The 13,963-nt window shown below is 35.8% G+C and overlaps 1 protein-coding gene and 1 long non-coding RNA gene across 2 annotated transcripts; one reads left to right on the top strand and one right to left on the bottom strand.

The window, feature by feature from the left end:
* The first annotated feature begins 33 nt into the window (after positions 1–33).
* Positions 34–772, top strand: LOC110874914. Its single transcript, XR_002556333.2, has 3 exons — positions 34–221; positions 359–432; positions 551–772. It is a non-coding gene; the product is annotated as an uncharacterized LOC110874914 (long non-coding RNA).
* A 6,388-nt stretch (positions 773–7,160) lies between these two features.
* LOC118482224 (alpha-ketoglutarate-dependent dioxygenase AlkB-like) lies at positions 7,161–8,184 on the bottom strand. Its single transcript, XM_035977841.1, has 2 exons — positions 7,982–8,184; positions 7,161–7,547 (listed from the first exon to the last, which is right to left on the bottom strand). Exons 1-2 carry the CDS (start codon positions 8,159–8,161, stop codon positions 7,290–7,292), a joined length of 438 nt encoding a protein of 145 aa, XP_035833734.1. The 5' UTR covers positions 8,162–8,184; the 3' UTR covers positions 7,161–7,289.
* Positions 8,185–13,963: the final 5,779 nt, after the last annotated feature.

Below are 13,963 nucleotides of genomic sequence, written 5' to 3' on the forward strand. Positions count from 1 at the left end.
GCGAATAGAAAGTTTTTCATATCAAGTTTATGTTTTTATTACTTTTTATTTTATTTGATGAGTTCTCCTATGATAGCTAATCAATTCTCTATAAAGATCTCACTTTTAACGTATGATGTAAATAATTTATACATTTCTAAAGACTTATGTTTTAAATTCAGATTTCTATATCCCGAGATAGTGGGAGTAAAAAATACACCTGGTCAACACAGCGAGACGAGGTAAGATTATAACATAGGTGCATATAAATTTTAGTATCGTTTCTTTTTTTATAGTTTAAGGTGGTGACTTTACATAAATAAAAACTAAAATGTTCTTGGGTTCTTGGATGTATTATTATTGTTCACTTTACTTTTAGAAATGGCTGAATTACTATCGGGTCGTTGGAAGCATCATGAACTTGAGGTCAGGATGAGAAAATCCTTTTCCTTGGTAAGAACATGTTATTGTATTTGGCTTAAGGTAAAATGCATTTGAAGACTAAAGTCATCTGTGAGGAACTTTTTATTTCTTTCAATTTCTCTAATGTTTATTTTCCTTGTACTTCTAGGACCCAAAAGAGATCCAAGGTGGTGCTAATGGAGCCGACTTTGTTGTTCACTTTACTCGAGTCTTCACAAAAAGGACAAGGTTGTTGTGCACTTAAAGTTCTGATTAGTTTTTCGCATTCTATATTGTTGTTTGAAATTCATTTATGTTTAGTTACTATGAATGGTGACGATGGGCCGGTTCTTTAAAAACCTATATTAACAAAAATATTAGTTTTATATATTATGATATTTAACCCGTGTATTACACGGGTAACTAACCTAGTCTTGTTTAAATGATAAAAGAAGAAGAATGCCACTTGTCAAGATAACAGGGTGAGCTTATGTATAAATGAAACATTAGCCAAAATAGCTTTAATATATTAGAATAAATAGATTTATTTGGCGTTTAAATTCCTTTCACAATTTTACAAACCAAACACGATACAATTTTTCGCCGGAATTAATTCCAAACCCTCAAATTCCAATTCCGTTCAAACATTCCAAATCCATGGTAAACATTCTGCAAACCAAATGCCTCCAAGTATTTTGTATCATAATTAATCTCCGTATGAGATGGCAAGAGAGTCAACGTCTATTGTGGTCAACGAAAATATTTTCTTTAGTTGGTCTCTTTTTTCATAATCATACACACACACACAATGTCTTCAACTTCTACTTTGTAAAGTTCTTTTCGATCAAAGTTGAGAATTCTAAAGGGTCGAATGCACTGCTAATGGCCAGGGACGGAACTATAGGGGGGTCATGAAGGTCCGTTGACCCTTCGACTGGCCAAACATTTCTTATAAGGGTTAATCAAAGTCTAATGGTTTATTAGAGTTTGACTCCTCATATTGTCTGTCGCTGTAGAAGCTGAAATGTAGAGAGAAAGGTGAAAAAGACCACAAATCAATTCCGAGTACTCTCGGAGCACCCACTGGACAAACGGAGTACTCCAAGAGTAACCCGAGTTGTCCACCACCAATTCCGGGGAAAACCCAGTAACCCACCCGCCCGTAGGCATGACGGTAAATTACCAGTAAAACCCGTTTGGCTCAAGGATCGAACCCAGGTTTCCCTGGGTCTCCTATCACTGCCCACCATTGCCTCACTCTTTTTTTTTTACACCAAATGGGAATTGAACCTGAGTCTTTAATGAAGAACTCAAGTCCTCCTACAACTTAAGCTAGAGGTCATTGGCTAGTCTTTATTGTCTTTACTCAACGAATTCTAATTCTAAGACTGTGGGGTATGGGGCTTAGGTTGGGGCGTGGCCCAAGGGGCGGGAGTTTTAAGCCAGGCGTGGGGCGGGTCTAGCAAGGTGACATGGCGGGCTCTCAATGGCCAAATCAAACTAGCCGTTGGGGGCATTTTAAAAAAAATATTCCTTTATAAATACCTTACCATATTTAACATTTTTCTCACACAATATCAAACACATAAAACACAATCTTGCCATGAGTTCTTTAAGTTCAAGTGTATCGTCATCATCATCTGACGATGGTGCAGAAATATTTCTACAAACGATCGCGGCGGTGGTGAAAGCTATCGTGGAAGACGAAGACGATGAAGAAGAGACTCCGCAACCTAGACGGAGGAGAAGGTACATCGCTCGTGAACGGCACACCGCTAACAATTTGTTGGTAAGCGATTACTTCTCAGCGGAACCTAAGTATGATGAAAAAATGTTTAAAAGTCGTTTTCGTATGAGTAAAAACTTATTTTTAAGGATATCTAGAGATCTTGAGGAGAAGTATGTTTATTTCCAACAAAAACCGGATGTAACCGGGTAATTAGGATTTAGTATGTGGCAAAAGGTCACGGCCACACTTAGGCAGTTAGCGTACGGCAATAGTTCGGACATTATGGATGACTATTTAAAAATGTCTGCACGTGTAGCTAGAGAAAGTCTTCACAACTTTTGTTCGTGTATTCTAGAACTTTATAGGAAAAGATATTTGAGAAAGCCCTTGTTCAGTGACATGCAAATTGGGACATCACGCAGATTATCATGGGCTACCAGGGAGGCTAGGTAGCTTAGATTGTATGAAATGGCCTTGGGAACTTTGTCCTACCGCATGGCAAGACGCTCACATGAGTGGATTTCACGGGATGCCAGTCATCATGCTTGAAGCGGTTGCGTCCCAAGATCTTTGGATATGGCATGCGTTCTTCGGTATGCCAGGTTCATATAATGATATTACCATCATAAACCACTCGCCCCTTTTCAATGATCAGGTAAATGGTATAGGACCCAAAGGAACTTTCTTTGTAAACGGGGTTGAGTACGTGTATGGGTACTACCTAGTTGATGGGATTTACCTAGAGTGGGGGGTTTTCATAAAATCGTTCACAAGACACGGTACCATAGATCCAAAGAGATTAAAGTTTAACAATGTCCAAATAGCTGCACATAAAGACGTCGAGCGAGCATTCGGTGTTTTGAAGAAAAGGTGGCGAATATTGGCAATGCCTTGTCGACTGTGGGACAAGAATCAGATTGGAAACGTGATGTACGCATGTATCATTCTTCACAACATGATTTTGGAGGATGAAGGTAGAGCGGTCGTTACCTACTATGATGACGATGACCCCCAACCATGTAACGTAACAGACGAAGATAAAACGTCAAATGAATTTTTTATGAAGTCAAGGGATATACATCACAACCTTCGATCTGATTTGGTGGAGCATGTTTCAACGATTCCTGGGTTCGAAACCGACGAAAACGACGGAGAATGATTGTTTTTTATATTGATAATTATTATGTATGTTTATGTAGATTTTAATGGTTATAAATATATATATGTATATTAAAAAAAATGATGTGGCTTGGCCACGCTAGCCCAGCCACGCCCACCATACTTCCTACAACTTGGGTTTGTGTATTAACTTCATCAAGTTCCACGTGTCAACCAATGCACCAAACTCCCGCCCCACCATACCCCACGGTCTAAACAAGAGCATTTCTTTTAAAAGCTTTAATTGTTTTTATTAATAATACACTATTAAAAGCTTTAATTGTTATTACTTCGCTATTTTTTTTATTTAGTCAATACACTATAAAAAAATTTGTATACATTTATTGAAACTTACTAATAATCGGTAAACAAAATTATTGTTTTATGATTTTTAGTATGGTCCAGCTTAACCAGCTAATACTATTTAAATTTCTTTTATATAGAATGGTCTCATTGGCGGCCTTTTTTTTTACCATTATATGATCTTTGATATTGTATATATAGGTTTGGATTTGATAACTTGATGTGTTTGAGGCTTTGGTTTAGTGGTTGGTTGTTCTTTATATTGTATTGTAGGCTGAATTTAAAGAGCCCCAACGCCAAGCCATATACATTGACTTAATACATTCAGGTTCAGCCTGATTCACAACCTGTTTTCTTTCATCATAAAAAGAAGGGGTGTGGTTACAAGTTTTTACCATTTATCCAGTTTGCTACTTTAAGATATCAAATATGTGTAGGATTTACTATTTGATTATCTGCATGATTTACACTTTCGTTTGAATACTCACTTTCATTATTAAGTAAACTCTAATTGCCTCAATTTCTTATTTGTTGACTTCGATCCATTTCATTGTAGTTCTTACCTTTTAGTAAGACAAGAAAAAATAAAAATAAATAAATGTCGCGCAACATGCGACAAGGAATACTAGTAGGGATATTTTAGTCTTTTCAATTTCGTCAAGGACGCAAATTGAAAAATTAGAGATTTTGGACGTTGGAAACATAATGACTATAAAAGGAATTTACTCTAAAAACTATTAACATAATTAATGAAAGTTAGTAAAAGAGAAAGGAAAAGAAAAAGATAGAACCTAAAATTTTCATAGTGAAAATAGGAGGACCAGGAATTAATAAAGTAGAATATGAAAAAGTAACCAACACGCGTATCTAATTACATTCGGTAGGGGTGTGCGTGAGTTGATGTGAGTTAGTTTTTGGCTAAAATCATAACCATAACCACTATGTTGATTAATAAGATAATCACAACCGAACTGATCAATTATGATGGTTATGATTAATCGGTTTTGAAAGTATATTATTTAGGTTTTGGGTGGTTAACCGCTAATTTAGGCCCAGCTAAAAATAGTTATTTTTTTTACACGAAATAAATTGTTATTACATATTTCTATATATTAACATATTACATGGTATAAATATATACATATAATATATAATAGAGTAAAATGCACGGATGCTCCCTGTGCTTTGGTAAAATTTCACCTTTAGTCCTCAACTTTTAGAAATTACACTCTTGCTCCCTGTGGTTTGCTTGATTGTTACTCGAATAGTCCCTGAAGTGGATGATCGTTAGTTTATGGCGTTAAGTAGTTGTGAAATGACAAAAGTACCCTTAAATTAAATAAATATATATGTTTGGAGGCCCAGTTAATCAGTTATTATAAAAACAATATAAGAACTAAAGAACCACCACCCCCACCTGCAATTCCCATATCCTTCTCTGCTACTCTCCTTCATCTAAATATGTTGCATCACCCTCCACTTATTCTTCATTTGACACCATTCTTAACACTCACTCACACACACTTTTGTGAGTAAAACAGAGAAATAGAGATAAAAGCGAGAGAAAGAGAGAAGCGGAGATGGAGGGTGTCTTGCCGGCCGACAAAAGAGGCACGGCAGAGCCACAAGCATCGATCTTCACCGAAGATTATCCGGTGATAATGGTGAGTTGGAGTTGAAGCTGAGTTACAGATAATGTGTTTGTTGAAATCCTCAAAGACTTTCATTTGGTATTTGACTAATTTCGTTCGCAAACCTGTTTGCACAGACTAAAAGTCTTGTTTTTCATAGACCTAGTTGAGTTAAATAGATCATAATGATAAGTTTCTGTGTTAGATTTATCGTTTCAGTTTGGTGATTAGCTTAGTTGATTAAGCTGAGTTGCACATAAGGTGTTTGTTGAAATTCCTCAAAAATTTTTTTTAGGGTTTTGACTAAATTGATTGCTGGAAATTGAAGAAGATGAGTTTGGGAATGGTGGAGGATGATTCCCAACCGGAAATTCATCTGCCAGCTGATTAGTTTGGGTGGTGGTTGGTGGTTAATGGTGGGGGAAAACAGACAGAAAGGTGGGGGTGGGTGGGGTTGGGATCGGGTTGTTTTATTTGTATAGAGTGGAGAAGATGAAGGGTAGGTTTGTCATTTCACATTCATTTAACAGAGAAAACTAACCGTCATCCACTCCAGGGACTATCCGAGTAACAAACTATCAAACCATAGGGAGCACCGGTGTAATTTTTAAAAATTGGGGACTATAGGTGTTATTTTGCAAAATCACAGGGACTATCCGTGCATTTTACTCTATATAATATTAACACATATTATTACCAAATATTGGAATAAAGTGATAGGATATGTTCTATAAATTCATATGAAATAACAAATAACTACTAAAAATGTTCAACCAAAAACATCAAGTATTTAAAAAATTGTCAAAAAGTCATAAATCCAACTAAGATTTTACTGCATGTCGGTTCTGTTATGGTAAGCATGGAAATATTGATGACCATAATCGACCTGCTACTTTCGGTTTTCAAAAAAACTATTAACTGATCCATCGGTTTTTTATTTGGTTAGGTTTTTTCGGTTAATTCATTTTTTTTGCACACCCCTAACATTCGGGTTGGGTTACGTATTTAAGATATACCCAAATTCATGGATGCCAATACTCTCCTCATATCGAGTACTATAATTTGTGCAATTAACAAGCCAGAGTCTAGGAAATGAAATACTGATAGCTAGATAAGTTATAAAATACACCAATGAATCTTCTTAGGTGCTGTTTGTTTTTTTACCAGAAGCACTTCTGACCACTTATGTCTGCGTCGCGCAGACACGCGCAGACCTTTGGGTCCTGCAGCTTGTTTGTTTTCCGGAAGCACTTCTCACCTTTTACCTCTTCCCCACCCAGACATAACCCCACATCTTCTCACCTCTTCTCTCTTTCAAAACACAGACACCACCTCCACCACCACATCTCCGCCACCACCTCCACCACATCTCCGCCACCAAGCCACTGCTGACGTCACCTCGAACGACCAGAACCATGTCGTCGCCGGCGTCCTCTGTTTCTCTCTCTTCCTCTGTCGTCTCTCTCTTTCTCTCTTCGATGCCTGCCGCCGCCGTGGCGGTTGCTGGCCATTATTTAGCGAGGGATCAGGTGGGTGTGGGTGTGATAGGTGTTTGATGAAGTTCTGAGTGTGTGTTACACGGACAAGGGGTTAGTTGTAGGGGGTATACGAGGATGGGGTGGGTGTGCAGCCGGAGTATAGTGGCCGGAGTTTGAAGGCGGTGGTGGTGGGTTCTTCAGTGGGGGCTAGGGTTTGCAGAGAGAGAGAGAGTGAGAGAGAGAGAGAGAGAGAGAGAGGAGTGTGTTGTGTGTGTTGTGAAGGGTTTTTATAGAAGTAAAAAAAAAAAACAAACCCTCTTCTCCTTACAGACTGCAGATCTTTGGTCCATCTCTTCTCCTGCAGATGCCTGCAGATGTGGTCCGCAGACTGCAGACCTTTTGGGTCTGAAAAAACAAACACCACCTTAATCATATTTCACAGTTCTCACTACATTCATAGTAAACTTGTGGCTTGGAATATGAATGGCGTAGGTGACCACCACCCAACATGCGAAACATGGCATAGGAATATCATACTATGACATTATGAAACTCCAACAATACAGAACAGGACCCCGAGGATACAGCACTCCTGAAAGACGAGCAGGGTCAAAACTGCGTTAAAGTAAGGTTTAGACAACCCGCTTTAATCCCTGTTTCTTGTAATAACAATAAAGGCATGTTTTGTTTGATCTGTGTCACACCATGATAAATATGTCTGGACCTACCACCATATATCAATACATCACCAGACTGCATCAAAACACTTTGTGACTTGTTGTCTCCACAAAGGCGATACACAAATTCTGCAGCCTCACCAATGAAGATGGAAACCACAGGGGATCCCCTTCCACTCTCATCGCGATCCTACAATCAAACAGAAACATTCAAATTAACTCTACTATTTCTGACCAATTACCTACAAACGTGTCTGTGTCAAATAGCTTGAGTTAAAAGAAAGGTTGATAGTCATCCATTCTATTAGCATTTCCATAATAATATAGTTCATAAAACCATATGTAACAAAACTTTTAAAATACATCATAATAATTAAAAAAATACTCACAGTATACGCATTTTATACAATAAACGATGACAACACATGTTAATGTGGATAAATAGTTCTAATTTTCAAAACCTTAAGCTGAAAAAAAAAGTTGACAAAGAACTTCAATTTGAATCCTCTTATTGAAAAATGCACCTCTTTATATTATTGTGGATGAGGTATAAATTCAAAAGCTAAGGCACATTCATAGGTGTGTGCGCGTGTGTACGTGCTTGTATGTTATGTTAAAACTAACCTGATGAAGACCAATACGACCACAGGATAATGGATAGAAACAGACTAAACAAGTATTTGGGGACATTGAAGGAAGTTGATCCAGATGGGCTTGAGCATCTTCAACTGCTTTTGCAGCCAATGAAATAAGTTGATGTGGAACTGGTGGTGTTTTCGGATCCCAGCCTAAACCAAAACACATGTGTATTCGATATTCTTCTCCCTTAATGTAATAAGGCTCGTAAAACCCCCCAGGTTCACGCCCCACTTGTCACACACATATACTATATCAACCTAAAATATTAAGAGAATTCAAATATTACAACATATGCATGCATTGGTGGTATGTCAAATAGTGGGAGGTTCAAATGAGAAGAAATTTTTTGTAAGAAGAAAAAAGAAGAAGTTTCAACCAATAAGAATGTTTTATTTTACTTCATTTAATATTTATATTTAATTTTAATATAAGGGTATATTGGTAAACATACACAAATCATTAATTTGTATTCTTTCTTCTTAATAACTAACTAAATTAAATTTGTAACTATTTTTCAAAATATATACTTTTTCCAAATTAAAAAAACAACTTAATTTAAAGTGTAGAATAAATTATTAGTTGTGTAGGATAAATTACGAGTTGTGTAGGATAGGGTAAGGATAGTGTAAAAAGGGCCTAAAGTGTGAGAAGTGTAAGAAATGTATTATAACACTATATATAATACTATATAACACCATATAAACACCGTATAACAATATGTAACACCATGTAATACCATATAACACTATGTAACACTATATATATCATTATATAACAAATATAACACTATACATGTATCATAGACATGCTATCAGACAACATATAGTGTTATATTTGTTATATAATGATATATGGTGTTACATAGTTATATATGGTATTATATGGTGTTACATATTGTTATACGGTGTTTATATGGTGTTATATAGTTTATATATAGTGTTATAATACACTTCTCACACTTCTTACACTTTGAGCACTTTTTACAGGATCCTCTACCGTGTAGGATATATTTCGAGGTGTGTAGGATAATTTCGACTATGTAGGATAAAATTCTATAATGTGTAGGGTATATGTAAGAAAATTTTGATATGTGTAAGTTTTATGGATTATATGTAGGATAACTAATGATTAGTTGACTAATTAATTAAAGAGAGAAAAATTAATGATATGAGTTATAAATAAAATAGTATTTTTACTAATATGCCTTTTCTTCTTTTTCTTCTCACATTAAATTTCTTCTCAAATGAACCTTCCCGATGTCAAATAACTAACAACGTTCCTCAAACCCCTATATAAATCGGATTAAACTACCTACCCATCATATTGTAGCATGGAAAGTAATTAATCTTTTTGGCAATGTAGTTATTCTTTTTATGGACAACCAAAGTGTTTGCATTTGCTTTTGGTACAGATAAAAGCCAAGTAGAAATATGTTTTCTATCTACTAAGGCAGGACGGGGCGGTCCCGTTATGGGAGATCTTCACACGTTATGGGAGATGGTCACACCGCCGCCGCTACAAGTTAAACGCGTTATATATCTAACGCGTTACCACCATTACGCGTTAAACTTTTGAGTTTTATAGGGTATGACTTGTACATTGTGCATTAATACTTGTATATTGGAATCCCCATCACTAGTGATTCCACCCCTCCTACATTTCTATCACTAGTGATGGAAATTGGATTGATGACATGGCATTAGTTGATTGGATAGTGGGAGTGATGGAATCCATCACTAGTGATTCCACCCCTAGTCCCCTAAATCCAAACCATTGACAAACAAAAATGGCATTCAATTGTTCGCATTACTTTCCACGGTAGTTAACTTTCACAAACAAAAAGTGCATACAATTAACGGAAAACAAATACCTGATCTTTGAGGCTGACGTATTGGTTCAAGAGGATCATTTCAGGTCCAAGTATTTTAAAAGTTGAAAGTTTGCTGGGGTTCCTTTCACACACTACCTCTGTGGGCATCCGTAAGTTCCTTAAACTAAATGGTTCTGGTTCTCCCCAACCTTTAGCAAACGGAATGTTGTGATGAAAAGAACCACGGAATGTATCCTGCAAGTATATATAATAACATTATCTTTGCATATAACAACATTATACTAAAGATAGTGGGTGATCAATTACTATCCTGGATGTATAAATAATATTTCTTTGCATGTAACAGCATTATACCAAAAATAGTGGGTGATCATTTACTAGTATGATAAATCAGGCGTTTGTTCTAACTAATGTGCAAAGATGGGGTTTTTGAACAGAAAACTAAATTATTTGACTTTAAATGCCACATTCTGTAGTTGAATTGCTTCGAAATGTTAAAAGGATATATTCAACTTTGACAGATATCTTCAGACTTAGATATCAAGTTATTTCGGGATGGTGTATAATCGGTAGCATACCTTGAAGACGATTGATCGTCTGAGAAACGATGAAGAGGGGAGTTGCGGCCTGCATGCGATTGTGAACCCTAAGTTGGGTTTTACCTGGGCACACGAGTTTTAAATTAATTAATTAAACAAAAAGGTTCAGCAAGAAAACCCTATTTTGCTATTCGAACAGGCCACAGCAAGCTATAAAATTAAACTCAAAGAAAAACTTAATTCAGCAAAACAAAATATTATGATATCATAAATCATAAAGACAAGATAAAGAATTGAAATTGCATTGCTCACCCCCAAAGATGTATACATCGCATTGATATGATTTGAAGACAAGGGGCATGGTTTAAATACTAGATCATGACCTAATGAGCCCATCCTCAAGCCCACTGTATGTATACGTTTATATATTGGCAAAAGATCAAATACAAATAATCTTAACATACTAAACATACAAATTGAAGGAAAACCCAAAAAGACAAGGTGACATTTTTGTAATTACCACCAACAATCAAAGTTACAACAAAAAATACCTAAAAAACACAATTTTTTTTTTAACATTTTTTATTAAAAAATCGCTACATTTCGTTAGCAAAAAAAAAAAATTTTTTTTTTTTTTTGCTACTACTAAAAGTAGCGATTTTTTAATAAAAAATGTTAAAAAAATAAAATAAAATAATTTGTGTGTTTTTTTTATTTTTTTTAGGTTTTTTTGGGGGTTTAGTTTTTAGCATTTTAGCTTGGGTGGGGGGGGGGTTAGGTTTTTTTTAGGTTTTTGGGGGTGGGGGGTGGGGGGGTTAGGTTTTTTTAGGTTTTTGGGGTGGGGGGGGGGGGTTAGGTTTTTTTTTAGGTTTTTTGGGGGTTTAGTTTTTAGCATTTTAGCTTGGGTGGGGGGGGGGGTTAGGTTTTTTTTAGGTTTTTTTTTTTTTTTGGGGGGGGGGGTTAGGTTTTTTTTTTAGGTTTTTGGGGGGTGTGGGGGGGGGGGGTAGGTTTTTTTTAGGTTTTTTTGGGGGGGGGGGTGGGGGGTTTAGGTTTTTTTTGGGGGTGGGGGGAGTGGTTAGGTTTTTTTAGAGGTATTTGTAGAGTAACTTTGATAGTTATTGATAATTACAAAAATGCCACCTTGTCTTTTTGAGTTTTCCTTCAATTTGTATGTTTAGTATGTTAAGATTATTTGTACAAGAACTTTACCCTATATATTTCTTTAACCGTAAACCCATAGAGATCTTGTTAGCGAGAATTTATAGAGAAAGAATCCGAAAGCCTTTATTTGGACAACAAAATAACCCCAATTTTCATGTATATTTTTAATTTAACTAGTTTTTTTTACTATTGCCGCGTCGCGGCGAACGTCTTTTGTTGTTTAGTCTGTGTTTACATGTGTTTTGAAATCACTACAAGCGCATTGCGCACGGAAACCGTTGACAAGAATAAAAAGAAAATATAGGAAAAACCACTAAAAGATAACCAAAAGAAAATCAACCAAAAAAATTGTATCGTAATAATGTTATTTGTATGAAACATGTGGTCAGAGATGAGCAAATGATACTGGGTACCGGTACCGAATTTTCTGAACCGAAAGATCTTAAGTACCAATTCGGTATGACTTTTAGCGTTCCTGGTACCGGTTCGCTACCGTTTTTTACCTTCATATACCGGTACCGTAACTGGTATTTTCGGTACCAGTACCGATTCAGTATTGGTTGGCACCGAGCTCATCCCGACCTCTGAAACTAAAAAAAGAAATCATTAAAAGTTGAAGAAAATCAACAAAAAAAAGTTGCACGATACCGTTGTTGTTCGTACGACACCCGTGATCAGGGATGAGCAAATGGTACCGGGTAGCAGTACCGAATTTTCCAAACTAAAAGATTTTCAAAATCAATTCGTGTTTTCTGTACCAGGCTGGTGTCGGTTTTACCTTCATGTACCGATAACCGTATTGATATTTTCGATACCAGTACCAATTGACATAAATTTATCTAACTTAAAAAGTGAAGAAGATAATAAAAATAATTAAAAAAACTATATTTAATATCATACTTTTCCAAAAAAATATGACGCTTAAAATACTTAATTATATTTTTAAAACATTAGAGTAAATGGTCTAACTAATTTAATTGTACACAACATGCAAGTGTAAGATCGAGATCAATTAGATAGTACACCTCTATCGAGTCCTAGTCCAGTAATGTTTAGTGAATGGTTCGGATTTTATCAACTACTAGAGTTAACTCATAGAATTCATCTGAATCACATACATTTCACACTTAGCCAAAACACAATTCATCATTGACATGATAATACGTACATACAAAACGATAATCGTTCATAAATTGTTAATTTTATTTTCACATGACACACTCACTACTACAAAAAGGAGTATTAGACGGGGTTGAATTTTTGCTTTAGACGGGTTCAAGTAATAACCTTGTCTTCAAATAAAAAAACTAGACAAATATGATTAAAATATTCAACGGAATTCAAAATAACCTCATCTTATAGTTAAACACTGTCTTATACGAATTTAAGCCCACTTTAGACGGAGTTTCATTAAACCGCATCTTATATATGCTATATTAAAAGTAAAAGAGTAAAAACTAATGCAATTAAAAATCATTGTTCATAACCCTTATTGTAACCCTCCCCCTCCCTTACAGCAGACAATGACGACCAAACCCTATCGCTGCACCACCGCGCGCAGCCCCCTCCCCTTCGACAACGAAGATGGCATATCCCCTTCGACGGCCAAATCCCTACAACATTCCCTCTAAGATTTGCTCGACGACGGCCGCATCTTTGATTCCCCCTTCCTGTTTAGTTTTTCTATTACCCCTTCGACGCGGTTTGTATTATATGTATTATTGAAAAAAAAAAACATTCTTTATTTGTTTATGGAGAGTCTATTACATTTGTTGAAAAATGCATTGAGGTTTCTTTTAGAGACCTAATATGTCTATTGAGTTTTTGATTTTGTTTCTAAAGATTAAGGGGTTCGGGGCTTAGGAATGGACGGGTGATTTTGAAAAGTTGATATATATCAATTTTAGGTTGTTATATTGAGATTAGTTTTAAGCTAGTGTAAATTAGAAAATTGATATGACATTTTGTTCGTTTTTAGTGGTCTGGGACCTGAGGAAGCAAAAACCGATTATAAGGTAAATTTTAGAAATCTCATGTAATGATTTTGTGATGTTAACAAAAACTTTTTTAACTTGCCGATTTGGTAATAATTTTTCAATTTATAATTTTTCAGATTCATTTAGAAGACAATGTTCGATTTTGGAGTGGCATTTAGATTTTGCCACACAACTTATTGTTGTTTTAGATGATGATATCTTCTCTCGGGTATAACAACTCTCCTAATATTCTTAAGATACACTTATATAGGTACATATCCGAAGATATCTAAACATAGGTAGGCAAATAGATATGACAACTAATCTAATATATCAAAACCACGTACTTCCTTCAGTTACCTCCATAGATGTAGTAACTCTCCCGGAACCTTTAACGTGACCCTAAAACGCTCCTAAATACACCCCGTATACGAAAACCGGACCCGAAATACCTTTATAC

Source organism: Helianthus annuus, chromosome 9 (assembly GCF_002127325.2).
Source record: "Helianthus annuus cultivar XRQ/B chromosome 9, HanXRQr2.0-SUNRISE, whole genome shotgun sequence".
In the NCBI taxonomy this organism is placed as follows: domain Eukaryota; kingdom Viridiplantae; phylum Streptophyta; class Magnoliopsida; order Asterales; family Asteraceae; genus Helianthus; species Helianthus annuus.

Excerpts from the sequence above, each read along its gene's own strand:
- LOC118482224 (XM_035977841.1), bottom strand. The coding sequence starts at position 8,161 with ATGTGTTTTGGTTTAGGCTGGGATCCGAAAACACCACCAGTTCCACAT. Across the intron at positions 7,548-7,981 it reads GTCGTATTGGTCTTCATCAG|GATCGCGATGAGAGTGGAAG; the intron begins GTTAGTTTTAAC and ends GTTTGATTGTAG.